The following is a 26126-nucleotide window of genomic DNA, read 5'->3' on the forward strand; positions in this document are numbered from 1 at the left end:
AGACATCAAGTACCTATGAGATTCTCCGCCCGTAGACTTCCGGTTTCCCTCACAATTCCATCGAGCCACACGACATCTTGTTAGAGGTGGGTGATTACCCCGACATCATTCTGTGCATTCATGGAACAGAGAAGGGAAAGCTCACGACATCTGGGACTGGACTCGGTGAAGGAGCCCCGTATGCTTCCTGTAACGGCTAGTTGCCTTAGATGTTGCAACTTTCAATTCGTGTTCGTGAGCGTTCTGTTTGACAAGCTAAATGCCCGTATAAATTGCTTCCAGGCGACGCTGGAACGCCGGTCTTTTTATTGCCCCGTGCATTGATTTGCCATAGAGTGACACGGACTGTTGTTGATGCAGACAGTTGGTCCAGTAGGTATTGAATGGGATGCTATTTAGTGTTCGTGTGAGTACCTTTACTTATCTAGATCTTTTCATCCGTACTTGCTCGAGTAGAACACCATCCTCAACCGTCAACAGTAGCAAGTCTTCATCCTTCGAATATACCCTGATTCCAATAGTACAAGTGGCATTCCATGGAGCAGGCATTTTCTCCTCCTCTGAGTCATAACGCTCATCATCACTTGAGGAAGCATTCTGTAAATATCTCAAGCGCCCCTCTTCCAAGGGGCTTTGCTTTACGTGCGAGGGATTGCCTAGGGTGTCATCGCGTGGCTGCTGCGTCATGTCATCACTGCTGTATAAAGCTTCCCAGTCGTCCACGGGGGAGGCTGACGATTCAGCCGCTGAGACGTACGATGGTTTACCTTCCGCGTCTTCTCTCTTCCCTGATCCCGATTCCTCGAGCCTGGCCCTTGCTACAGTCGAGAACTTATGGCTCTGACAAGTCAGCCGGAGAGAGTCAGGTGATGCCAGGGGAAAGGCATATTTCCGAGACCAAGGCAACCTGTTTCTCAACTGGCTCGGGTTTCGGCTGACGACGGCATCCGCGACGGTGGGCTTCTTTTCATCGTCGCTGGGGCATTGAGAGGCTGAGTTATATTCTACTGCACTGCGTGGGGTGGAAAGATTGCTTTCTGATGACGCCCTGCGCCTGTTCTTTTCTGTTCCGGCCTTTGCTTGATCGAAGCCGCTCTTAATTTCCACGCTGGGCTTGGCCTGGCTCCGAATCTGGCAATTGAAGACACCTGACTGAGATTCCAAATGACGGCGCTGATATTTCTCCATGTCCTTCTTCTTTTGTTCTCTAGTCGCCTGCCGCCTTGCATGGCGTTTCGCCCATTGTCGACGACGTTCCTTTCGTCGGCTTTCGGAGGCTTTTTTGAATGACTCCCCTTGACGCAGCTTCATAGCTTTGTCCATCAGAGCTGAGGCTTTCCTGTGGGCGAAATCGTGAGCGTAACCGACTTGGAGAAGCTTTTCGTTTTCGGTTCGGTCAAGACATTCACGTCTGACCACCTCCTCTACCGGCTCGGCCGAAAGGTCTCTTTCACCTGCCACCTTTACGTACACAATATAGGTTCCTGGTAGGAGGGTAGGAATCTCCGCAGACACCGATCGGGTCATCAGATAATTGCCATGAGATCGAGCAATGTAACTGTCGGCATCGAGGTTTTCTTGAGAGTGGAGACGAAAGTGTAGCCTGAAGGAATATTGGCCTTGAAGGCCGTTGAAGTAGCGTCCATCTAGTTGCGAAATCACGAGAATGACAGGTGAGCTTTGAGTTACCTTGATGTGAAACCGTTCATGGTATTGGGCCTTCCATGGAACATCCACACCGACCCAACGTTGGCAGCATCGCCAGTCGGCGTCCTGCAATAGGCGTGTTCGGTCAATGTGAGAGAACTTGCGCAAGAGATCCTGGTATGAGATCCAAAAGACCGAGTCGCTGCCAAACTTGTGGCCAAGCTCTTCTTGGATGTCTCTGGTCCACTCTTTTGAGCCGTCGCTCCAAGGGCCGTCCCAGATACCCTTGCGAGTGTAGCCCCAAGGGTTTCGCAACTTGACCAAGCGTTGACCGTTCTTCAATGTACGTGCTTCCAAGACAACGTAGGCATGGGTCTCGGCAATGCCGTCGCGCTCGCCGTATCCGTTCTCTAGATATCCGGTCGAGGCGCCGAAGAAAAATTGGTCGTTAACTTTTGACAGTTCTCTGCGCCAGAACTCGTCTTTATCAAGGATATCGGAGGTAGACAGCTCGCTGGTGACACCACCGGTCAGATCCTCCAAAGCCTCGCCGATCCAGCCACCCGCAAGGGATGAGTAGTCACCGTGCGCCTTTGCGTATGCCTTTTGAAGGAGGGGAACCCAGGTCTCGTTTTGATCCTTGCATTGGGCGAAGAAGAGCGCCCTGGATCCGGTCTGGTACGTCTCCCGATAGACCTTTTCTGCATTTTCTTGACCAACCTGTTGCAGAAGGTTTCGCTGTGTGCTAGGAGAGTCCCAACAGGGCGACTTCAGGTAGAGCTTGTCGTCAATGATGGAGTAGATCCATTCTCCATCTCGGTAAAAGACGAAGCCATAGATGCCGACGTCGACGTTGTAGGCAACGCAGATTCGTTTAAGACTGGCTGGAATATTAGCTAGAGCAATCAAGCCAGCCATCAGCCAGCAATCACTTAGATTCCCTTGCTTGACGTCACCACCATGAATATTCTTCATAAAGGTAGGGTTTTCGAAGATTTCGTGCACTCGCTTAACGGCTTTGGGCACCCTATCCTCTGAACTCAAGAGAGAGGTGTCACTCAATTCGAACTTTTTCTGGCCCAGAGTATTCAGGCAGTGACCTTTCTCGTGTTTAAAATCCCAATCCTAACGGAACAGTCAGCGAGGGGGGTTCTCGTGAGCTGGAGGACAGCGAGGCTGACCAAGTCCCAGTCGGGATCGCGATACCGCATGTTCACTCGTTTGCACTCCTTGACAATCTTCTCGACTTTCAGTCGACATTCCGCCGCGGCACGGCCATAATCCTCTGAGAGCAATCTATTGGAACGACCAGTGTTGACTGGTGGCGGAACAGGGTCGAACGGAATGATGGCAGGACCGTTATTGAATTGATGTCTAGAGAATCTTCTCCATGTACGGTTGATTGACTGTTGAGGTGTCATGCTCTTTGTTCTTTTGTGCTTTTGTTTGCTCTCGCCGAGTTTTTCGGGGGATTGCTTGGGAGGTCGGCGGGAGTCCTCCGACTCCTCTGATGAGGTATAGCCAGGCATTCTTTTTGACTAAATGCGGTTAACAACGAGTAGGTTCGAGAAGATAAGAGAGAATGAGAAACCCAAGCGAGCAAATATGGGCTCGTGCTAGCGTAGAGTGCCACAAGACCGGGGTGACGAGGGGTATGGGTGGCGCTGTATAAACGTCAGCCTGGAAGACCACGCTCGGATTAACTCCACTTGGTTGCTAAAATGAGCTTTTTGGGCCTTATACCTTGAGAGTAGCCATCCAGCCTTTATACAGGTGGCAATTCTCTCGAAGCAACACGGGTTAGCCACTATGAATGACTGTGTAGGCACTGTAGAGATATAAGGCGTGAAGTGGTCTATATATAACCAAGAGCGTATCGTTTTCGGCGGAAAATGGATTATTTATTTTTTCTTCTACCGGAAAGCAATTAATGGACGCCTACCGAGAAAGCAATCAAACACTCCGGTGTCTTCTACTCTATGACCCAAAATGGCTGAGATACAACGGCCCCAGAGCAGCAAAGGGTCCAAATCTTGGCACAATATCAAATGATTTCCACTGAGGCATTACGCTACCGTTCACGCAGCCATGGGCTGACTGAAATTGGAAGGTTGGCCATCGGAAAACGAAGATCTGTGAACATCCCTCCCCACATGTGGCCTACTTGGGTTCGCTGTCCGTATCCTACCGTTTCCTGAACGCCCTACATGATACATTACCCATCAGTGGCCTTAACCGACCAAATTTTGATGATGTATTAGCGCGGTCGATTCTAGGACTGGCTTGTAGGCTTAATTGTCCTGACCGAGCCGTTCACGCGTGCTTGTGACCAGTTTGACCAATACCGGGCCATTATTCTGGAAACCAAGAGTGTGCGTAAGGCAGGGTCATTGGGTGGAAAAAGAGAGAAGAGTGGGAAAAAGTCTGTTCATACGGATTCTTACACATTAGCCTGTGCCAAACGTCCGGAATTCCTCTTGCGTACTGATTCAATGTGCCAGTTTGGTGGTGGCTTTACAGCAGTCCCTTCCGGGCAGCGTCTCGTACCATAACCGCAGCGCCTTGATACTGGCTGCCGGCTAAACAGGGCATAAGCATCCCAAACTTAGCCATTCTTATCGCAAAGAAAGCCCGCAGGCTTTATGATTGAATTGACGTTTCGTTTCCTCTAGAGACGCAGTCAAAACCTTTTGGTGGTAAAGGCAGCCTTAAAAGCCGATATCAAGCTACGTAAGGGTAACTTCCAACCACACGTGAAGCCACCACCTCCTTTGACGCTCTCGCTGGAAATGATAGCCCAAGGTCGAGATTGACGGGCACTAGGCCTTGTTTCCTCTGTAAGCAGAAAATTCGTTGCTGCTAGGGCAATCAGTAACATAGCAAGACTGGACGTTTTGGCCATTCGGATTCGATTGCTCCAGAGGTGTCTACCAGACGACGCCGAATCAGGCCTTCGTTGTGTCACTGGAAATCAAGAATTAACCGGTACCCTCCATCGTAGCCTATTAGACTTCCCCTGGCCCTAATCTATCGCTTTACTTGATGCCCTAAGCAACGTCCGACACCCTACTAAACACTATGACTAGGATGCTATTTTATGATAGATGCCTTGATGTACGTAATAGCTTTAGGTCCTGCGGGGCAGACATCGTACTGCAAACGTTAGCGCGCATGCATCTTACTTTTGCTCCTCATTAAGCTTGAGGGTCGGGCCCAGTTGGGCTGATCTAGCACCGATCAGTATTCAGAGTAATAAAATGGAAGTGGACCAATACCTCAGACCCCACAGCTTCGCCAGACTAAGCGTGGGAATAGAAGCTAGCAACACCATGGTGGAGTCGTGATGGCTGTATGAGACAAAGAAAGTGCCTTCCCCGTACCCGTTCGCCTAGCCAAAGGTCATTATGGCGAGGGAGGTTACGCCGAAGTGGACCATGCTCATCAGAGTCTCGTCATCATCTTGGCCTTGCTCTCTTCGCCATGGGCACCGCCCCGCTGAATGGTAGAGCAAAAACCGTATCGCGGTGAGGTTAGCGCCAGATCAATCCTGGTAAGTGAAGGCACACTTCTACAGCAATAAATAAGAGCCTTCAAACTCCTTCACCCTCGTAAAGTCCTAGCTTTCTAAAGAATCATCATTGCAATCTCCCCAGAAAAAGCTAAACCCAGCTACGATTACCTGTCCTAAACATCCAACTCGCGTTTCTTTTTACATATCAAGAAGTAAGCGCCACAAAAGAGACCAACATGCCTCGCTATGGGCTATTCACCAGCCTCATGGGCAAGTTCTCTCGAGGGCGTGATCCTTCTAAGGCTGCACAGAGGCCGTCGGCGTCGAATGACAGCGGCATGAAGCTAGACCTTCATTCCACGACTACCGCTCCGAACGATGGTATCCGTATGTAAACGCCTAAATTCTTATACTCTGGCGTAACCGCTACGGCTCGCGTATATCGATCTAACACGAAGCGTCCTAGCTGATGATCCTCCTCCCGCTTACTCACAGCCCACTTCCCTCAGGGTTGGCTACGCATCACCTGTACCCAGCCTCTCGAACATTACCAGCGCCGAAGACAAGTACGCTTTCCTCTCCACATTCGATACCATCTTCGTGATCGACGACTCTGGGTCTATGGCTGGCAGGTCTTGGCACGAGGTTCGCGAGGCCGTTGGTGCCATTGCTCCTATCTGCACCTCCCATGACTCTGACGGTATCGACGTCTACTTCCTTAACCATCGGTCGCGGAACTCCGGGTCCGGTACCCAGGCTCCCGGCGGATACTATGAAATCAAAAATGCCGCGCAGGTGCAGCGTCTATTCGAGTCTACACGTCCTGGAGGTGCTACACCTACCGGCACTCGCCTGCACAGCATCCTCAAACCTTACTGCGCCAACTTGGCACGCAAACCTGAGAATATGGACTCCACTAAACCCGTCAACGTCATCGTCATCACAGACGGCTGCCCAACCGACGACCCTGAGAGCATCATCGTTCATTACGCCAAGAAGCTCGACCAGATTGAGGCGCCTCCTTACCAGGTAGGCATTCAGTTCTTCCAGGTTGGCAAGGAGAATGGCGCGGCAAAGGCTCTGAAGGACCTCGACGATAACCTCACTGATCTGGGTATCCGTGATATGGTCGATACGGCGACATGGAGCTCCACCAGCTCGGACAACAATAAGACGTTGACGGCTAATGGGATTCTAAAAGTAGTTCTTGGCGCGGTTGTGCGCCGTTTGGATCGCAAGCCAACCCGAACGTAGGCTAAGCGATAGGGATTCATGGTTTGAGTATCGGTTCTCTGAGTTTGGATGGTTGTATATTTGCATTTTGATCATCCTAAATGTGCGGTAGGCCACTCATATCGGGCATATGATACGACCCCAAAGCCAACCCTCTTTAGGAAGGACAGCCTTCGATAGCAATAGTTCAGTTGTGAAGTTGGTGCACAGTTATGAATTATACATGTCTATATTTGTCTGCGGCCCCTTAGTGTCGCTGCTCAGAATGCCAGTTAATCTTCGCGAGCTCCGATCAAAACTCAGTTACAACTTAAATGTTGTGACGTTTTGGTTCCTCAGAAACCCCCTGCTTCGTAATAAAGTAAACCAGAACTTACCGGTAATCTCTGAACGGGCGCCACCAGGCACCGGTATGCTGGTGAGGAATCGTAGTCAATGATGGGTCAATTAATACTAATGGTTGGGTCCTAGATGCAAGACGTAGCGCGAAGAGGAAATAAAGAAGAAAACAAGATCAGTCTCCCCCTGAACATGGGCAACAACCAGTATGAGGTGCTGTCGCACGTGATACCCTTTACTCGCGCCACTTGATCACGTGGGTTCGTGACAGACACGAAGAGCACGCTAGAAGAGCTGTGCCAGTACACTCAACATGCTGCTATATATGAGCTGGCATAGAAGGCATGCCAGCTCATGTAGGCTAGCTTACTGAGTGTGCTAATGTATGTGTGCCAGCATATGTGGTGTGCTGGCATATCTGGGCTAGCATGTGCGGTATGCTAGCATACCTGGACTGGCATACGCGGTGTGTTGGCATAGACAAGCTAGCACGCGAGTTATGCTGGCTTATCTGGGCTAGCACAGGCAGTGTGCTGGCGCACTTCTACTAGCATCCGTTATGTGCCAGCCGATTTCTGCCAGAACGCTGAGTGTGCTAGCGTCTCTGCTCTAGCATACAAGCTATGGTAGCTTACGTGTGCTAACACACTGCCTGTGCTAGCCCAGATAAGCCAGCATAACTCGCGTGCTAGCTTGTCTATGCCAGCACACCGCGTATGCCAGTCCAGGCATGCTAGCATACCGCACATGCTAGCCCAGATATGCCAGCACACCACATATGCTGGCACACATACATTAGCACACTCAGTAAGCTAGCCTACATGAGCTGGCATGCCTTCTATGCCAGCTCATATATAGCAGCATATTGAGTGTGCTGGCGCAGCTCTTCTGGTGCGCTCTTTGTGTCAGCCCACATATGCAGGCACACTTCATATGCTAGCCCATGTATTATGGCGCACTTGGGTTATCAGCTCACTCTACTAGCTCTTCAGCTCATGTATGACACTTCTACTTTGTTACGAAGTCGTTTCTTTCGCCAGTTTACTTGCTTCTTTTGTCCTCTTTTCTTTTTTTGCTCTCGTTGGTTCTATGCTTATCTCTGCCTCTTTTCCGCTTGCCTTGTTTGGTTTCGTTGACCGGCAACCTCTGCCGGATAGTCTTTGTCTGCGGAGCGACGCTTGAGAGGGATACTCGCCTTGCCAACCTCGAATTCCGGTTTCAAAACCAGGATGGGTTGTTGTGGCAACTCGCTCTTGAGCACCCCGAAACATGAATCAGGCGTAAGTACCCCGTCACACCCATCAAACAACTTGTAACCCTTCCTTTGACACTCAACCAGGTACGCTTTTAGTTCCTTCTCAGTCATATTAATCTCTAAGTATTCAATTGGACCCTTTCCACTCTTAATCTGGACCTGAGCCGCCAACCTATCCTCATTAGGACCAACCCGAGATAGCTGAGGCGACAAAGGGCCAGTGTGAGTCTCATTGTTGTCGCTGGAAGCAGATTCATCCTGCGAAAATTAGCGTCCGCTCCTCTGATAGCTGCGGCTGTCTTCTTCCTTTACCTGTATAATCGCTGACACTAATTCTTGACTCCCTAATGCAGTGATTCCGTGAACATGAGCTCTTCTTCTCTATCGGTAAGTGGTCAGCAATAAGGACATCTCTGCTGATGGTTAACTAACCAACTCCTTGGCTTGTTGGGTCAGTTGGCGAATCTCGGATTCGAGGTCTTGTTTCCTGCTTTCCAACAGTGTTACCTCTGGGTCATCTCGTTGAATTCTGCTTTGTCGCGTCTCGGCGAGATCTCTGAGCTCTGTTTCGGCTTCTCTTTTGGTGCTCTCGAGCTTCTTCCCTTCCTGTTCGACCTGCCGACGAAGTGATTCAACTTTCAACTCAAGGACGCGCTTTTCCGCTTCTTGACTTTCTATGTTGCTCTTCAACCGCTTGGCCTCTTCCTGCAGCTGTGATAGTGTCCGCTCAACTTCCTGTACGCCCTCATGTTCTGTGTTTGACTGAAAGTCACCGCCAAGGAGGTGATACTCACTTTCGGAAACGGCAGAGCTTAACAACGTTTCGATGCCATTAAGTGGGAAGAGATGCATTAAGTCAAGGTAGAGTGAGCGCTGGACAAAGAAATAGTCAAAGTCCAACTTTTGCCCGGTGGCAGGCCCATGCAAGTTGGGTAGAAAGATGGAATCTTTGTATTGGGTCAGGTCGCAAGGTGTAGGCTTTCCATAAACGGCAGGCTCAGAAAGTATACCTGGACGACTGCGACTATCTGGCTGTTCGAACACCGGAGCTTGGGGTCTTTGGCGAAGGATGTCGCCAATCTTGTCAGATCGAACGCCAAGCTTATGAGCTAGTATGGCAAATTTGAACAGGACCACTGGATCCGTAGTGTTTTCTGCTCCAGCTAGTTTCTTCTTTGCTTGCCACGGCATGGCTGGGAACTCGCGGAAGGCGAAGAGCAAGAGATGTCTGTAGGCTAGTTCGAACTGGCTAACGTCTTCATTTCGAACCAGCTTGTAGCGGTCCCCGGATACTTGGAGCAAGCATTGGTCTTCCATACTTTTTCGAAATTTCTTAGTGAAGCCGTTCCGCAACGAGTTTCCGCTATTTTCGACAAATCCTCTTAACGCGGTTTGGTCTCCCATGACCTCCTGAGATAAGCAAACGCGGCCAACTTGCGGTGAGCTCTCTTTAATATCGATAAGCCTCCTCAAGCAGCCGGTAACTTGTCTCAAATACTCGAGATTTCCAAAGAAACCTTCCAGTGTCGGCACCAATCGATCCTCGGTAGCCTTGCACAATCCTTCCCAAATCTTATCCCGCTGTTCGTTGCTGAACTTTCCTAGTATCGTTCGGCTATCGAAGAGACGTTGAAGTACCTTCTTATGCTCCTTACTGGCTCCTGGGGCCTTGCCGCTACAGTTTTTTACTGTCGCCACATCAATGTTCTTGATTTGATGTTGGTCTGCCAAACATATGCTGGACCAGAATGATTTTATTCGCAGTAAATACGACAGCAATTCCTGGTTGTCAGTCACGCCGAGTAGCTTAGGAGTGTTAGAAACTTACTGGCCTGCATAGTAAGGATTTCATCTTGCCCACCTGCCCAATCCTGAAACCCCAAAACAACGCAGGAACGTCGTGAAACGTTTCGAAGATCACCATAAAGGGATCACTATCGCTCAAAAGTCGCTTGATCTCTGCCGCTTTTCCCTTCGATCTCCGAGCTAGGACAGCCAGCCACTTGTTGGGAGGTGGCGGAATATCGTGTCTGTGATGCCGCCAATGTAGGCTGATTCTATAGAAGAACTCTGCATCGCTGATCTGCCTCGTGTTTATATGTTCATCGATTAAGTCAATCTTCGCGTCTTCGCTAAGATCTGGCGCCATCATATCAGCCCCCGAATTAAACCCGGCGAAAGAGGCATACCTGATGAGTAAAGCCAAATGCGCCAGCGCTTGTGCTCGTTTGCTAGTACCGCATCGGCGGCAAGATATTCGTGCAACCCTCCAAGGCACTCGACGCGAGTACCCGCATCGAAGTTGAGCGTATCACCGTCAATCCTTTTACGTTGAAGAGCTTCTTCAAATTGACGGCGGTCAATCAACGCGGGGATTTGACTTGGGGACCAGCTGCATCCGCTTCGGATCGTCTCCTTCAAGCAATCAACATAGTCCCAGTCAGGCTCGTCGCCGCCGAGGATTCCCTCTCTGCAAGAAGAGAAATCGAGAGCCTTGAACCTAATGACGGCTGCACCCAGGAATTTCTGCTCTTTCTCATTATTGAGTTGCTCCATCTGGGCGGGGAGGGCCATGTTGCTCTAGCAGAGAAGGTAAACCAGAGCGAAGGAACGAAATAGAGAGGGGGTGAGCAACGTATTCAGCGGCCAGCTTTCAATGTATGACGAAATAGGAACTGCGAACCAAATGGGCTGGGAAAACGCCGAAGAAGGAGGGACCACATATAGACCATCGAAGGTGAGTGAAATTGGACACTCAAAAGGGCCAGCTTCCGACAGAGCAAGAGGCGCTTCTATTCATTAAAATCGACATCGAATAGCCAGTTTCAGCCGTATATATGAAGCCCACTATTCTTTATTAGTCCTCATTACGCACAAGGTCTGTTGACAGCCAAAGAATCACCACACAATGAGCTCCGAAGACGGAAAGCGCCGGACACGATTCGTAATTTCGCCATCCGCTGCCAAGCTAGCATCTATTGCAGAGGCTCCATCGCGGGGCGTAGCGCCTTCTATAACCAAAAACCCGCCCCTTACGGAAGTGATAAGGGAGGAAGCACGACCACCTTTCAAGCCGGAGAACGCATTCACTGGTGGCGGGGGTGCAATTCGTGCGCGAGCACCAGATAAGGTCGATGGAATTTCACCACGGGAACATTATCGAGAATGTTTTCGTATCTCTCTAGGCTTCAATAAGAATATAGCCGCAGCGCAGAAAAGACTCGCCACAACTACCAAGAACACGCAAGGTGCGCTGCTTTGGAAACTTTCCGGTCCCAACGCCCGGGATGAAGTGGCTATGGTACAATCCATCAAGCATGAAAACTTCGTCAAGGCTCTCGCAGTCTATGGGGAAGGGGATGACCTTACGATTGCCTTTGAGTTTGTTCCAATTTCCCTTTCTGAAGTGGTTGCCAATAGGCGTTTGGATGAGTCAGAACTAGCATGCATTCTGAAACAGGTCAGTTTCTAACTATATACTTCTACCAGAGTTGATTATAATAGGCATAGGTCGCAAATGGCCTGTTATACCTGGAACAGCACGACTGGGGCCACCCGGAATTGACGTGTTCGAACGTATTGATTGATCATGGGGGACACGTGAAGATCTGTGAACTACCCCGACACGAATTCTACGTGGCAACTGGGCTAACTGCTTCAGGGGGACAACAACACTGTAGCCAGCGTTCATCCCACAATCTCAGCGAGGGCCTCTGCTTGTTGACGGCGCAGCTGATAGCCGGTCGCGAGGAGAAAGTAAATCCTGATGAATTTAGTTACGGCATTTGGACGCCTCCCAAGGACGTGGTCGATTTCTTTGAGCTAACAAAGGAGCTAAAAAATTCGACAAAGGACATAGCAGCGAAATCAATGGTCAACCTCATTAGACAAAGCCATATGGAGCGAATCTCTCGGGTAAGCAAAGTCCCCATCCTCTGAACACAAGGTAATTTGTATGAAGCATCCACTCTTGGCAAAAGCCGGCGAGCCACATTCACTCGAAATGTTTTTACATTTAGTTCGCTGTACCACGAGATGGCTGGTAACATTCTCGGAAGCGACGGACGTGGATTGACCAAACCCTCAGTCGGCGTCAGTAGAAGAAGCTAAGCCTGTTCATTCGTTTAGCATATTGCACTGCACTTAAAATGCAGTTTAGAGTAGGAATCTAGGTCCTGTTATAGGGTAGCCATTTTGTTTCTGGTTTTAGCATCTTCTTCTTTTACCTCCTGTGTGTCTATTTGTATTCAACATTCAACTCGCCTACGCTTTTCAGTACGGGTGGAGGCCTTCAGTACGGGCTTACAGTACGGGCACGGCTAAAATAGGACAACCAAATTGAACTACCAGAGGAGGACCCAAATGACATATAAGCCTTGGGCTTATGTACTGCTGAACTCCATTGAATCCACAAGATGGTTTATGTAGCAAGCGCGAAGGCAGGAATTTCCTGAGCATTCAACTGTACTCTTGAGATCCCACGACACACCCAGTCCAGCCCTCTTCTCCACGGAGTTATAGGGTGATACCGCCCTAAGGCTGATACTCAGTAAACATGAGGTCAATGTGAGGCAACTTTGCTCTCGCAGCATCCGTAAGCTGATCCCTGAACTTCCGTGAAACAGACGCTATCTCGATGGTCAGCTTGGCCCGGTGATTTTTCTAGCTGACTTACCAGCGACAGCGCACGGTTTCCTAGAAACATCGCGAGTAACTCCAGTCACGGTTTCGTCATCCAGTATTGATGATAGTTCCTCATCCAGTATTGATGGTAGGTCTATCGGTTCCCAATGGATATCTCCTCTTACACTATCCGCAAGCTTTCTAGCATTAGCAGCACCGTGGCCCTCATCCTGACCGATAGTGGCTTTTTCCCCATAAACGGTTAATTTGATAATGGATCGGTGCTCCGTGCCGCATATCTTGCAGGCATTTGATGCTCTTAGCTCATCTTCTGCTAAAGCCACGTTCAAAAAGTAGGACACCGCCACGAAGACCTCTGTGAATCGTCAATTTAGAAGGGGCAAACGCCGAAAACTGATTACTTACCCCAGTCGCGCAAGTGCCAAATAAGGTGTATACTCCTACATGACTTGAATCTATTTGTCCCTTCTTCTAATTGATGAGCGTGGTGTGCGTGAGTTAACCATTGCAAATACGGCAGAAGAGCTACAATGCCAAGGTCTGTGGCGATCAGCAGAACGTGGTCGTATTTATCAACAGGAAGTCTTGAGCCATGGGGCCCCGTAAACATCGCAAAACTCTGCGAGTCGCCAAATCTCACCTTATTACGTAGGCTGCTAGTGAAACCTTTGCGTATTTCGGCGAAGACGACCAGTGTTTCCGCGGCATCTGGAGACCAAGAGGCGACGGTGAATGGGTGGATTTGCAGTGTGGAGAGCAAGCTGGAGGGGATCCATAAATTGATGTATTGCCCAGGCTCAACCTTCAGTCGACTCTGAAGACGGACAAGTACTTGGATGATGGGTTTGCTACTCCAAGACAGGTCGGCTAAGTGAAACCGGCAACGACTTCTGTACAGAGCGATCCCCATCTGAACAGTCATGGCTAAGGAGAAGACCCCTCCAATAATGTATAGATAAAGTCGAGGGAAAAGCTCCTTAGTAGGCAAGTGGCGCCATATCGCATAGCCCAACAGCAGCGACGTCGTGCGGTGAATGAACAGCAGGAACTCATACGGCAATATCCTGGAAACAAAGGAGATGGGCATCAAGAGAAGACAAATTCCACCCATAGCCTACCAAAAGTTAGTACCGGGCTGATGATGTAGTAAGGTGTTTTACAAGAACAGCCAAGAGATTGCGAACACTGTTCACCGCAAAGCCTCCTTTGGTTACCACTATTCCGACAGCGTGGAAACTGGCTAATATTCCCACCATATAGCCCGCACTGGTATGTACCTGGTGGTAGATTCGAAGAGGGAGGCGCAAGATGTCAGCTACGAAGCCGAAACATGGGCCAACATAGAGCAAAAGCATGTTGATCATCGCCAGCGTACCTGCTCGAGAGCACGCTTCTGACCAGCTCTGCACTTGGAAGAAAATGCAGCAAAGGTTTGCCGCAAAACAAAGAGCGAAAAACATGGCATGAGCCCGGCTGTAGGTGTCCACGCTGCTCCTACTGCGAAAAAAACTGCGATAGATGAGGTGTTCCGTTACCCAGTCCGATGTTCTCTTTGCCAATTGCGTAAACGGTGGAAGTTTCCAGACAATTGTGAATATTGGCGGAAATAGCAATCGTACAACTCCCAGGATAAACGGACGTAGAGCCATTGTGATAACTAAACCACTTAATCCCAACGCGTACCCAAACGTGGTGTTGAAGTGTAGCTCCATTGTAGCAAGATATGGGTCATGGTCCGACGCTGATCCAAGGAGCAGGCGGGGCAAAGGTCAATATAAGGCACCTTTATAGCCGAGTCTAAGTTTCCCCTTCGTAGGCGTGGCTTACAGTCAATTTCAGGTCTTGTTTCCATCGGACAAACAACAAACTTTCTTCCATGACAAGGCGCTTACTGTGGGGCCGGGGTGCTGTAAGTGCCGAAAAGTAGTCAGATAACGGCCCAAGTAAGATTGTGGACAGAAATACGACGTTGCATCACCCAAAACCCCATCAATTGGCGTTCTCATTGAGCATTATTTTCGCATGACTTGAGTTCATGAAACTGGATCATTTTGGAGCTGATTCCACTGTCTAGATGCCAGTGCAACTAATGTCGCCGCTAAGGCCCTACAAGGACAGTACAACGCATGGCGCATGGAGCGATGTGCACGAGCTACTTCTGCCCAAAAATAGCCGATGCAATGAAAAAATAAAAATTACGATTTTGGATGACGAATCTAGACTAAGCTACAAACCCATGCTCATCGACATGGGTCCACAGATAAAGACTATCAGGCCAGGTAATACTCGCCGGCACCAGACGACACTGTAAGTTGTCCTAAACCGTTCTTTTTGTTGCGCCTCTATTCTTACGTGGGCCCTTTGGAGTCGTCAAGATGTCGAAAATGGACGAAGGATCAATCCCCAGGTTGTCCTACCGTGTTTGCGCGGGCCCGCAGTACCGGTACTTCTTGACGCGCACTTTCCGTCCAGTTCTAGACTACCAGGGTGGCGATCAACGCAATCCACTCAACCTCAGCCTTCAATTGAGTGAGTTGACTGCTTAATAAGCTTTTCCTCCGTTGAGTTGATCAACCCAGGTCCTATATTGAGTTGGTTGGCGTTGCGTTGAGGTTGACCAGCGCCCCATGCCACGTAGTCCTTCTTTCACCGCACTAATACCCAACCCGCCTTGTGTTGAGCTACCCGGCACCGGAGTCTGGGAACATCGCTACAGTACCTGATCAACCTTGCCAACGCAACCAACTCAATATCGTGATAATATTGAGTTCGTTGATTAGTAAGAATAGGCTCCGTTGAGTTGGATTGAGTTGATTGACACCAACCTGACTGACAGCCTCTTGATTGACGTTGCGTTGATCGCCACCCTCTACACTACACCCTGAGCGACACGTAGAAATTCTCCTGGTTAGTTCATAGGTAGACTCCCGTAGCTCAGCACGTCCTGTGCTCCCTTAGGAGACATCTGGGGCCTCACGGCCCCCCGGACGAAAAATATACATACATACGTAGAAGTCCTCCGCAAACGTAGTACAGTCTCCTGAGACTTGCTGCACGTTTGAAGCTGGGACGTGGCCAAAGCCGTCGTTCAACTCAAGGTTTAAGTGAACTTGGTCTCAACGTATGTCTCGAGTTGCTTTCAGCGGCAGCGCAACCCCCCTCATGGTACACTATCTTTCCGTTCGAACGGGAACTAGTAAAATACTCTTCGCAATATACCTGATCCTCCTCTTTTCAAGCCCTGCATGTACGGCTCATCACCCGGCGGCACCCATTGGCAAATTTGTCGCATTTAGGATCAGCGGTTGGCTAATGGACTGCCTAAACAATTAGTCATTTGGCATGTACAGGCTTTCGCAACATCTTGTGCGACTAACGCAGAGGTCGATCTCGGCTATTTTGTTAGCATGGTTGCCTCAGGACTAGGTAGCGCTGTCTGATATAGACGGCGCTGGTGTGCGTAGCATTTGCAGCAAAATTGGCAGCGGCATCACAAACTGAATCGAAATGACCATATGGGCCAAATAGACTGTACAAACTTGGAGTCGTAAAAGGTCTCGCTGGAGTTGCGCCCAGAGTTTGGTGATCGATGCTGGGCGGAGGTTACAGCATGTCCAGAGGAGAGCAAGAACCAGCTGCTATTACGCTTGAGTGCGTCCCTTCCAGGTAAACATACGACGGCTACTTAACGTTCATATAGGGCTGGTTGACTCTTCAGATTGTTGGTCAACCTGCTAGAAACCGATTACCTATGAGTCACAATGTAAACATTCCTGGGCCAACTTTGACCGTTTCCTCCGCAACCCACATGGCCTGGAAATCAACGATTGGTAAGAAACGGTGGAAAATACCACAGCGCGCCATGCATCAAATGACTTTACATCTTTATTCAACTAGCCAGGCACCGTTCCCGTTGGAAAAAGGAGGCACTCAAATCAGCTCCGGGCCACCGTTGGAGACTTGTTCAAAAGGATCACAATACCCCAGTGGGTATCGCCTGTGATACGATCGTCTTGCCCCCGCACTTTTCTGCCATTGCCTTGAGTTTTTGCCCCAGATCTTGCGTGTCATGGCTGCACTGCATTCCTTCGCGGCAGAAGCTTTTACTCTTCTTGCACTTGGTATCGTCGTCATCGGCGTCCGAACATACGCTCGCGCTAAGCAGGAGGGCATACGGAACTTAAAGATGGACGATTATCTTATGCTACTCGTCATTGTGCCGTACACGACGGAGATAGTGCTCGCATACACGGTTGGGGCACGATTCTACGGTCTCGCCAACAACGCGATGACTGACGAACAACGTGCCGCGTTATCACCGAGCAGCGAAGAATACAAGTGGAGGCACGTACAATCCCGACGCGACCAAATCAGGTGCGCTTCAATAGTGTGACGGGCTAACACCAAGAAATCATCAAGAGTCAATGGATCAAAGATCCAGATTGCAGGCTGGGCCGTGTATGCGTCCGTTCTCTGGCTTATCAAGAGTGCCATGTGTGCATTCTATATCCGATTGACGGTAAGTGACCTTAACCATTGCCGAAAAAATCTCGAACAGGCTGACACTTTGATGTGTAGAATGGCCTGAGCGCGTACCGGACTCGTATTAACGTAGGGTTTGTCCTCATCGCCGTTACGTACATTGCCATCATAGCTTCCATTTTCTGCGGATGCCAGCCATTCCACAACCTTTGGCAAATAGACCCGGACCCTGGAAGTTAGTTAGCTGTTCCTCTTTTCCGCCAGAACACCTACGTTTGCTAACACTCTTTTTCAAAGACCTCTGCCAGCCTGCCTCCTCAAAGTTGCTCATCTTTCTCGTCGTCACTCTCAATATTGTCACAGACATCTACCTCATGGCCATTCCTATTCCAGTTCTTTGGAAAGCAAATGTCCCAAAATTCAAGAAACTCATACTTGTGCTTCTTTTCTCAGGCGGCGTCTTTGTCATGGTCGCTGGTATTCTCCGATGCGTTCTCATTCTCAAGGTTCGTCCTCGTTTCCTTTACCATGAACTACGCAGTCTTGACTAAATCGACGGATGTGAAATCAGAATCCTACTACGGGCCCGCAACAAGCGGCATCCTGGGCAGTGCGTGAATCTTTCGTGGCAGTTGTCACCTCTAGTATCCCCATGGTATGGGGCTGGATACGGCCGAAGTTGCGGCCGCTTTATCCCCCATTTCTCACGTCCATACGACTCAGGGACAAAGATACCCAGGATGGTAATGACGTTGCACCGAGTGACTTTCGGGAACGGGCATTTCTTGAAAATCAACCTCGTGTACCGATGAGTGCAGCTACTCGTCAGAATATCACGAGAAGCGGGAACTGGACAACGGTGTGTGCAGAGAAACGCCCGACTCTTAAATCCGTACAATGTAAGGCCGTAATCACAAAAAAAGTCGACATTGAGGTGTCTAGTTCTGTGGCAACGATGTAGGTTACAGCCCTTCTATATATGAGTCTACCTCATCACACAGACCAAAGCTTGTGGTGTCAAGGGACTAGGTAGCATTTGATTGACTGCACAATCCATTTTCGCTCCACTAAATTTTCTTACGTCGAAATGATCAATTAGACGCATTTAAAACGAGGATGGAACTACATCAAGATTGTCCCGCCAATGCTTGACCAGCAAAGCGTGCCTCCAGCATGACACAAGTGGACGGAAGATCGTTCGTGTTCGGGGTGTGCCAGGCATCATCTGCCGTTGCCATCCAGCAGCCCGTAGCGCACATACCTAGCACCCATCGCTTAGTCAACTGAACAGCTCATAAATCAACAACTCAATCATTCCAGGGTGCGTGTGAACTGGCCGAGCAAGTGAGTTTTACACACTTGTACGTAGTAAGCCTGTTGGTGGGTTGACTCGTTGAATCGCATAACCAATTAATTTTTCGGTTTTACTTTTTTGCCTTTTTCATCTATTGTGATGTATAGTTTTCTACAGTACCCCTTGTCCCACATGGTCTCCGTTCATCTAGTTTCGACCACGCGGCAGAGGGGCAAACCCATGGCTGAAGTCGAGGTGTTCATCTCCATTCACCGACGGTCTACCTTTGTCCTACGGGTAGCTATTCACACTACAATATATAATAATACGTGGCATGGATTAATATATGTAATTAATGATATTTTGATGCATGGGCTATTAGAATCAGTGTGCTCTCCAGACCTTTCCCTGTTTTGTGACCTTACAGTGTCAAGGAGAAGATGTCCGATTCTGTTCGCTTTTTGCCCCCAAACTGAGGCTTGGTATTCGCGTGGATGAATACGATCACGCCGTTCTCAACCTCGCCCCTTCTCATCCATACCTATCCATGCCCTGTGTGTTCATTGCCGATTTGGCGTCGCTTGTGAGCTACACTGATACCATCCTGTCATTCGTTCATGCATATCCCAAGACCACTGTACCTATGTGGAATGGCAGCGGCAACGCCGTATAAGGGCATCGTCAAGCATGTATATTGAAGCCAACATCAGATGCACTGCGTCTACCGCTCCGAGGGCCGATATTGGAATCACTGCAGTCGGATGGTTGATTCCTCTGTCGCGAGTAGTCGACTAACGGAGTCGCAGACCGTACCACCTCATGGCACAAAGCCCTGGATCGCTTGCGGCAATGGAGATTAATTCTAATGTGTTCATCCCCTTCCATTGGAAGCTTTTGGACGATGTTCTTCAGTCTATCCCCCTCGTAGAACACCCTACATTTCTGGACTTCCCCGTCGGGTTTTGTCCGACGACTATGAGGAACCCGTCTTTTCTGTCTCTTTGCTCCGGCCTTCGTTAGATGGGTCCTTTTGAGTAGAATTACTCTTGCTCTGTGTCTACACTATCCTGCGGTCAGTCTAGCCTCGAGTGGAGCCATATTGGACCTTCGCCCTTGTTGAAGGGCCGAAGTTGCCCACCGCAGTCAACCAGTAGACTTTCCATGTTCCTCTGCCATTGCAGGGTAATTGGGGGTATGAAAATCCTATATATAGCACGTCCCGACTCATCCCTCACACTCTTTAACCTGAGGCTCCGTATAACCATTCTATTGGCTCGCCATCTTCACCACGTTTTTAGCCATAGCCAAGTTGTGCATGTGCAATTAAGGACGATGATAGTCCCAGTCCATCCGCGAAGCCTTGACAAAGGGGTGTCAATAGAAACTCCTTGGTCGGCTCATGTCATTTTAATGGAAGTTCTTGTTACCACCGAAGTGGATGGCTGGACCTTTTACGGTGTTCGTGCAGAGACTCGGGACGGTGAGTCTTGGGACTGGCCGAGTACCGAATGCCTTCTCTGGGTATTCGACGATGGAGCAGGTTTCAGGATGTGGCAGGACTGGATTCAGCCAGCACGCTTCAGTTCGCCGGAGCCAGAATACAAACTTCAAACCATCGTAGGACATTGTGAGTTAAGCAACGGGCAATGCTATCTTGCCGTCAAGTGGAAAGACCGCGTCTCCCCAACATGGGAGTTGGAGCAAGACATGGCTTATTTCGCCGACGTTGTCACGGACTATTTCACACAAGAAGATTTTGAATGGCCTGAAGGTGCCTTAGAACAGCTTTGACCAGTGCTCAAGGCCTAGAAGTTCGGACATGTGGCGTCCGCGTACGCACATAACATCCAAGCTACTTGCCTTTTCGCAAGGGCATCACCCTTAAGACAAGACGCGAACTACCAGTCGAGCCGTGTCATTAATCACCAACTACTTAACATTTTCGAACGGCAAACCACCGCGTGGCCATCGGAACTTCCCTCTGCTCCAGAATCACACGACGAATTCACAACGAAAAATTGACTTATTGGCTCCTTACGAGGAATCAATAACTGCGAACACCAAAACACCTGTGGGTGGGTAAAGGGGTCCTCAAACTACACTATTCGTGCGGCTGTGCTTGAAGACAATTTCTCGCTGGCAATGTTACTGCTGGTTTCCTGGCGCTGGGGAACTCTAAGACTCGACGTGAGGGAAAAGACGCCATAAGTCTAGATCCTGGTTTGAAATAAATTTATGTTCACCCTTAGCTTGGGCTACGTTCCTATCTATCCAACTTTCCCTCTTCTTTTCTTTTCTCTTCTTTTTACCCTCTTCCTGCTCGTGCATACAGACTGTCAATCCTCAAAGAGAGAAATGCTGGAGGTAAATAGTACTGGTACAGTGGAGATATCTTTTTTTTTTTTCCCTGCGAGGGCTAGGTCCGCTAGTGGAGTAGAGCAAAGAGAGATAGAGATGTATAGTTAACACCATACGGAAGCGTGAGGCGCTTCAAAACCTCACATGAGGTATACAGGTAGGTAGGTAGCTATTTAACGCCGCTTTGGACCGTGGAGCAAAGCCTCGTCGAGGCTATGCGGTGGGCACGAAACCATGTGGGTGTGGTAGGTCTATAGAGAGGCGTACAGAGAAGATGGTGCATATTGTCAGACAGTACGTGTATTCGGTCCATTGGTTGAATCAGTGTATTCGTGTTGTATTCGTGTTCTCGTTAAGTATTTGCGCCCTGAAGGACCTGCTTTTAATCTTAAGCTCCTTGACCCACACGTGACACCCCATATATTCAACACATATCGACTAAATATAAACATGATAACGTGTGTGATAAGCGAGTAGATCAGACAAATGAGTGGATCGAGACTCCCAACCCATCAATACTCAACATTGAATTAAAACACAACAAAGCATCTGATCAATTAAAGCTGATTTGTAACGGCAGTTACAGCTGCAGGCACCTTAGCCGTTGCGCCACGGGGCAAAAGATTGGGCCATAATCGCTATTGTAGCAATTACAGAAGGTGCTTCAACTGCCTATAGGGGCTCATAGCGCTGTTCGGGTGACTAACCCGTAACATAATTACTATTCCGTTCCCTAGACATCCCAGTAACGATCTCACAGTACCACATTGTATGACTAAGGCTGCCCCGAGACTACATCTGAGTCAGGCAACAAGGCGCCAAACAAAAGATAACCAAGCCACAGGGGAGCATCTCCATACTCAGGGCTGCCTGTTACACATTGGTAAAACTGCGGAGAATTGCCACGCCGTTTTGCTTGTGGGAAACGACCCTCCAAAACGGCCAGCTCAGAGGAGCTAGACCCTAGTCGCCTAGAGGCTGGGCGTGGAAGACACTGCCATTTGGCAGCTCACAGAGTGAACTATCCATCCGAAGGGGACCTCTTTCGAAATAACCCTATTTAAGGACCCAAGCGGCCGTGGGCAAAACTCGACGCCGAAACTAGCCAGTCGAAAAAGGACTTCTGCGAGCAGAACGAGTGACGGTACAGAAGGGACAACCTGGCTCTATATAGTACTGTGCATGGTTCTACCTCATCCTTCAATGTGATGTAGTGCTTAGGTTTGGGATCAAAACGGCCTCCTACCTTCAGCCGAATATTCAAGCGACGCTGAGCGCATGATTCAGACTCGGTTCCCGATCGGTTCCGAGGACAGTGAATCATGGCCAATGAGGGACAAGATTGGAGTCTGTGACTATGCTACACTTTTACAGCTACACTCCAGTTCTACCATGTCACGCACACTACGCCATAGCACATTAATCATCCCGAACGTGGTATTAGCCACCAGCATCATGGGCATAACAGACACGGCAGCGGCGTTTTCTTTCCGCGATTCTCGGTTTGCGAGGGCGGAGAGCAGTAAACTACCCGGCGGCGCTCAAAAGGATCAAGGCATCGGCATTGTCAGCTTCCTTACTGCGGTGAGCAGCGGTTCCGCAATCTTTGCCTTCCAACTACTTCTATTTCTCCTTCTGAGAAACAAGCTTGCTCGTATTTTGTTAGGTCAGCGATCCTCAATTACTATCTCTTACTAACCTGGCCAGCAGCAAGCCCAAAACGTATCTAGTCCCTCGGCGTGAGCAAACAGATTCGCCGAACGGTGGCCTCATCCAACTTCTTCGGGGGCTATGGAATGTCATCGACCAGGAGGTCATACGCAAATGCGGGCTTGACGCCTATTTCTTTCTGCGCCACTTGAAGACCCTGCTCATCATCCTCATTCCAATCGCGGGGATAGTGATACCAGTGTTAGTCCCTCTCAATTACGTCGACGGGCGCGGCCGGCAACTCAACTCTGACGGGCAAAGTAATACCCATCTTGACCTTGCCCCGGTCACCGGCCTGGACACATTGGCTTGGGGGAATGTCAAAGCAAGTAACACCAATCGGTATTGGGCACATTTGGCGATGTCGGTGCTCGTAGTCGCATGGGTTTGCTTCGTGTTCTTCCTGGAGATGCGTGTCTACATCAAAGTACGGCAAGATCATCTGACAAGCGCCGATCACCGATTGAAGCCCTCAACTACCACTATTCTGGTCAGTTCAATACCCGAGAAGTGGCGTACTGAGGAGGCACTCAAGGATCTGTTCCGCATGTTTCCTAACGGAGTGAAGAAAGTATGGGCCAACAGAGACTTGTCATGCTTGCTTTGCAAGATTGCCCACCGCGATGCGGTCCATCGCAGGCTCGAGGCCGCCGAAACTGATTTGATCAAAGCCGTTCACAAGGCCCAATATAAACGAGGCAAGGCTGCGGAAACAGGACTGAGGAAAAATTCGGGACTAGATACCATGAGCAGACAGGATCAAACATCATGCGATGGCCGGAATGGTCAACAGTCACAAAGGCAAATGGCCAGCATGAAAAATGCAGACGGCTCTGAACCAAACAGTGTTTACCTGCAAAGCCATCCCCGTGCCGCATGTTTCGTTCGCGGAATTCATCGCTCAGCTGCACAGGAGGGATCTGCTAAGATGGCATCCAATGCGAGGTGCTCGAATGGCGTATCCATACCAAACCAAGAGATCAACAATTCTGACCACGTCGCAACTGAGGAAACACACTTGGCCGAAATTAGTCAAGCGGTTCGAGCAGCTGGTAGAGCTGGCATCCGAATGGAGAAGATGGCGGCGAGGACTAATGGGTTCTCTCCGCTTGCCCAAGCGTATGAAAATGACTGCTCCGAAGAACACAGCTGGATCGAGCAAGATCAGAGTGTATTGAATACGTCTCAAAAGTCGATGATTGAGAACCCGGAACAGGAACCTGGTCGCTTGAGAGTCTCATTCGTAGCGAAGTGGTGGCAGTTCTGGAAGCCACCCTCCGGCAGTCCTGTCACGCCTGTTTCACAATCAAAATTATTGGATCATGATTGAGGAAATATGTATACAGGCAGGAGCCCCTCGAGTGTCGAAGTAGCGACCGAATCAACATGCCCCTGTGGAGGTTCATGGGGAAACTTCCAAGAGTTCTGGGGGTCAGCGACCAAACCGTAGGGAGGTTTGAGTACCCTGAAGCCTGCAGTCATGAGCTTGACAAGGACTGGGAAGAAGGCATCTGACAAAAATACCTGAGCAAAAACGACCGCCCTACCCATCGACTGCCACTGTTCGGCATATGGTGGCTTCCCGGGATCGCACCATTCACCCGAAAGGTAGACACCATATCTTGGTGTCGAAGTGAGCTGGCACGCCTGAACATGGAGATAGAGGAAGACCAAAAGCATGAGAAGCTGTTCCCCGTCATGGACTCAGCATTCATTCAATTCAACTCCCAGCTCGCCGCCCATATGGCTTGCCAGAGTACGATACACCATCTCCCAGAACGGATGACCTCCAGGATCGTCGGGATCTGCCCGAAAGATATCCTCTGGGCCAATATGGCGGTGACTTACTGGGGGCGCTGGCTACGTACTGTGACTACCTCAGGAATTTTATTTATCATGATCTCCTTTTGGTCTATTCCAGTAGCCTGGACCGGAACGCTTAGTCAGGTTGACCAGCTCATTCAAGGGTACGAGTGGTTTTCTTTTGTAGAAAAGAGAGAAGGGCTCAGGAACGTCGTTCAGGCAATCAATTTCAGGCCTGCTGCCTGCTAGTTTGCTGGCAGGCCTCCTCTTTCTTCTCCCGCTGTTTCTCGACCTTTTGGCAGATTTTAATGGCGCCAAGTCTCACTCTATGAAGAACGAATTTGTCCAAAAGTTTTACTTTGCTTTCCTGTTCATACAGGTTTTTCTAGTTGTCTCTATCGCTTCCTTCTTCACCTCTTCAATCGATCAGCTAGTCACGAACATGAAGGAGTTGCAAAAAGCGAGCGATGTCCTTGATATTCTCGCTAGAAACCTACCGAAAGTAGCCAACTATTTTTTCTCGTACATGGTTCTCCAATCTCTTTCAACCAGTTCCGCAACCCTCCTTCAAGTAGGAAGCCTCATCACGTGGTACATCATTGCTCCCTGCGTTTGACTCGACCGCACGTGACAAATGGTCCCGAAATACGACGTTGAATTCGGTCAAATGGGGCGCTGTGTTCCCAGTATACACAAACTTTTGCATGTATTGCTCTGATCTATTGCATCATGTCTCCTCTCATATCTGTGTTCGCCATTCTCACTTTTGGCCTTCTCTGGCTAGCTCAGCGCTACGCCATGATTTACGTCAACCGATTCGATTACGATACGGGCGGTGTACTTTACCCTCGAGCAATCAACCAGACTCTTACCGGAGTGTATGTGATGGAGCTTTGTATTGCTGGCCTGTTCTTCATCGTAAAAGATGGAACTGGGAGGCCCGCCTGTACAGCACATGGTACTATCATGGTCTTACTTTTGATCTTCACGGTCCTTTATCAAGTTTTCCTTAATAAAGCGTTCGGACCTCTCTTTCGGTTTCTACCCATCTCGCTACGAGACGAGGCAAATGAGGCAGTTTGCCAACATGAAATATTCCAGGGGGATGGGACCGATAATTCCCTCTTGAATCCCATAGACAACGTGAGAAATTCCACCCACGGTCATGAAACAGGGGCAAAGAGTCGAGCCAGAGCGGGGATTGAGGTTAGCCAGGTTATGGCAGACTCACTCTTCGGAAGGCTTCCTTCCGGGCTAGAAGAAGTACCTCAACACCAGAGAGATAAGCTTATTCATACTGCCCTTCAGCACGGTGCTCTACGCGCTCGGCGGCCTGTTGTATGGATTTCCAAAGATAGCCTCGGCGTCAGCGATGACGAGATCCAACAAACGAAACGATACACGAAACACGTTCCCATATCCAACCGCGGAGCATTTATAGATAGTAAAGGGCACGTATCATATGGAAGAAATCCCCCAGACTTCTCGAAACTAGATCTTATTAAGCTATAGGCCACAAAAGGTGCATAGTGGGGAAATCAGGGCTCCATCTCCCATACTGCCTGCTCTCATGCCGACGAAACAGACTAAGAGCCACCCGGAGCTCTGCGCTGCCGATTAATTGAAATCACATCCCAAGCGTCGTTAACGGAGTGCCATTGTCAACGCCATTGCGGCAACACGCATTTATTGTAAACGCAAAAGGAGAAGCGACCCGGATGGGACCATGCTACCCGGAGAATGAGGACCTATACTGCACGCTGGTACGAACTGACCCCTGGCCCTTATTGAACGGAATCTGTCATGAAAAGTGGATGAGAAGTGTACCCGAAGAGATAACTTCTGGGAGC

At 49.5% G+C, this 26126-nt stretch overlaps 8 protein-coding genes across 8 annotated transcripts; 5 read left to right on the forward strand and 3 right to left on the reverse strand.

Annotated features, from left to right (window-relative positions):
• Positions 1 to 420: 420 nt before the first annotated feature.
• MRS44_013551 (uncharacterized protein) lies at positions 421 to 3176 on the reverse strand (the record flags this gene model as incomplete). Its single annotated transcript, XM_065617021.1, has 2 exons — positions 421 to 2772; positions 2829 to 3176. 2 exons carry the CDS (start codon positions 3174 to 3176, stop codon positions 421 to 423), a joined length of 2700 nt encoding a protein of 899 aa, XP_065473093.1.
• A 2218-nt stretch (positions 3177 to 5394) lies between these two features.
• On the forward strand, positions 5395 to 6412 carry MRS44_013552 (uncharacterized protein; the record flags this gene model as incomplete). The annotated part of the gene is made up of 2 exons (XM_065617022.1): positions 5395 to 5545; positions 5625 to 6412. The coding sequence occupies 2 exons, from the start codon at positions 5395 to 5397 to the stop codon at positions 6410 to 6412; spliced, it is 939 nt and encodes a 312-aa protein (XP_065473094.1).
• Positions 6413 to 7823: 1411 nt separating this feature from the next.
• Positions 7824 to 10559, reverse strand: MRS44_013553 (uncharacterized protein; the record flags this gene model as incomplete). The annotated part of the gene is made up of 4 exons (XM_065617023.1): positions 7824 to 8243; positions 8418 to 9653; positions 9814 to 10124; positions 10175 to 10559. 4 exons carry the CDS (start codon positions 10557 to 10559, stop codon positions 7824 to 7826), a joined length of 2352 nt encoding a protein of 783 aa, XP_065473095.1.
• A 334-nt stretch (positions 10560 to 10893) lies between these two features.
• Positions 10894 to 11924, forward strand: MRS44_013554 (uncharacterized protein; the record flags this gene model as incomplete). Its single annotated transcript, XM_065617024.1, has 2 exons — positions 10894 to 11445; positions 11496 to 11924. 2 exons carry the CDS (start codon positions 10894 to 10896, stop codon positions 11922 to 11924), a joined length of 981 nt encoding a protein of 326 aa, XP_065473096.1.
• Positions 11925 to 12518: 594 nt separating this feature from the next.
• MRS44_013555 (uncharacterized protein) lies at positions 12519 to 13551 on the reverse strand (the record flags this gene model as incomplete). Its single annotated transcript, XM_065617025.1, has 3 exons — positions 12519 to 12613; positions 12661 to 12984; positions 13035 to 13551. 3 exons carry the CDS (start codon positions 13549 to 13551, stop codon positions 12519 to 12521), a joined length of 936 nt encoding a protein of 311 aa, XP_065473097.1.
• Positions 13552 to 16698: 3147 nt separating this feature from the next.
• MRS44_013556 (uncharacterized protein) lies at positions 16699 to 17662 on the forward strand (the record flags this gene model as incomplete). The annotated part of the gene is made up of 4 exons (XM_065617026.1): positions 16699 to 17003; positions 17049 to 17148; positions 17208 to 17346; positions 17409 to 17662. 4 exons carry the CDS (start codon positions 16699 to 16701, stop codon positions 17660 to 17662), a joined length of 798 nt encoding a protein of 265 aa, XP_065473098.1.
• A 4556-nt stretch (positions 17663 to 22218) lies between these two features.
• Positions 22219 to 23803, forward strand: MRS44_013557 (uncharacterized protein; the record flags this gene model as incomplete). Its single annotated transcript, XM_065617027.1, has 2 exons — positions 22219 to 22347; positions 22430 to 23803. The coding sequence occupies 2 exons, from the start codon at positions 22219 to 22221 to the stop codon at positions 23801 to 23803; spliced, it is 1503 nt and encodes a 500-aa protein (XP_065473099.1).
• Positions 23804 to 25005: 1202 nt separating this feature from the next.
• On the forward strand, positions 25006 to 25289 carry MRS44_013558 (uncharacterized protein; the record flags this gene model as incomplete). Its single annotated transcript, XM_065617028.1, has 2 exons — positions 25006 to 25154; positions 25202 to 25289. The coding sequence occupies 2 exons, from the start codon at positions 25006 to 25008 to the stop codon at positions 25287 to 25289; spliced, it is 237 nt and encodes a 78-aa protein (XP_065473100.1).
• Between the last annotated feature and the right edge of the window lie 837 nt (positions 25290 to 26126).

Source organism: Fusarium solani (genome assembly GCF_023522795.1).
Source record: "Fusarium solani strain SB1 chromosome Unknown bctg00000009, whole genome shotgun sequence".
NCBI lineage: Eukaryota > Fungi > Ascomycota > Sordariomycetes > Hypocreales > Nectriaceae > Fusarium > Fusarium solani.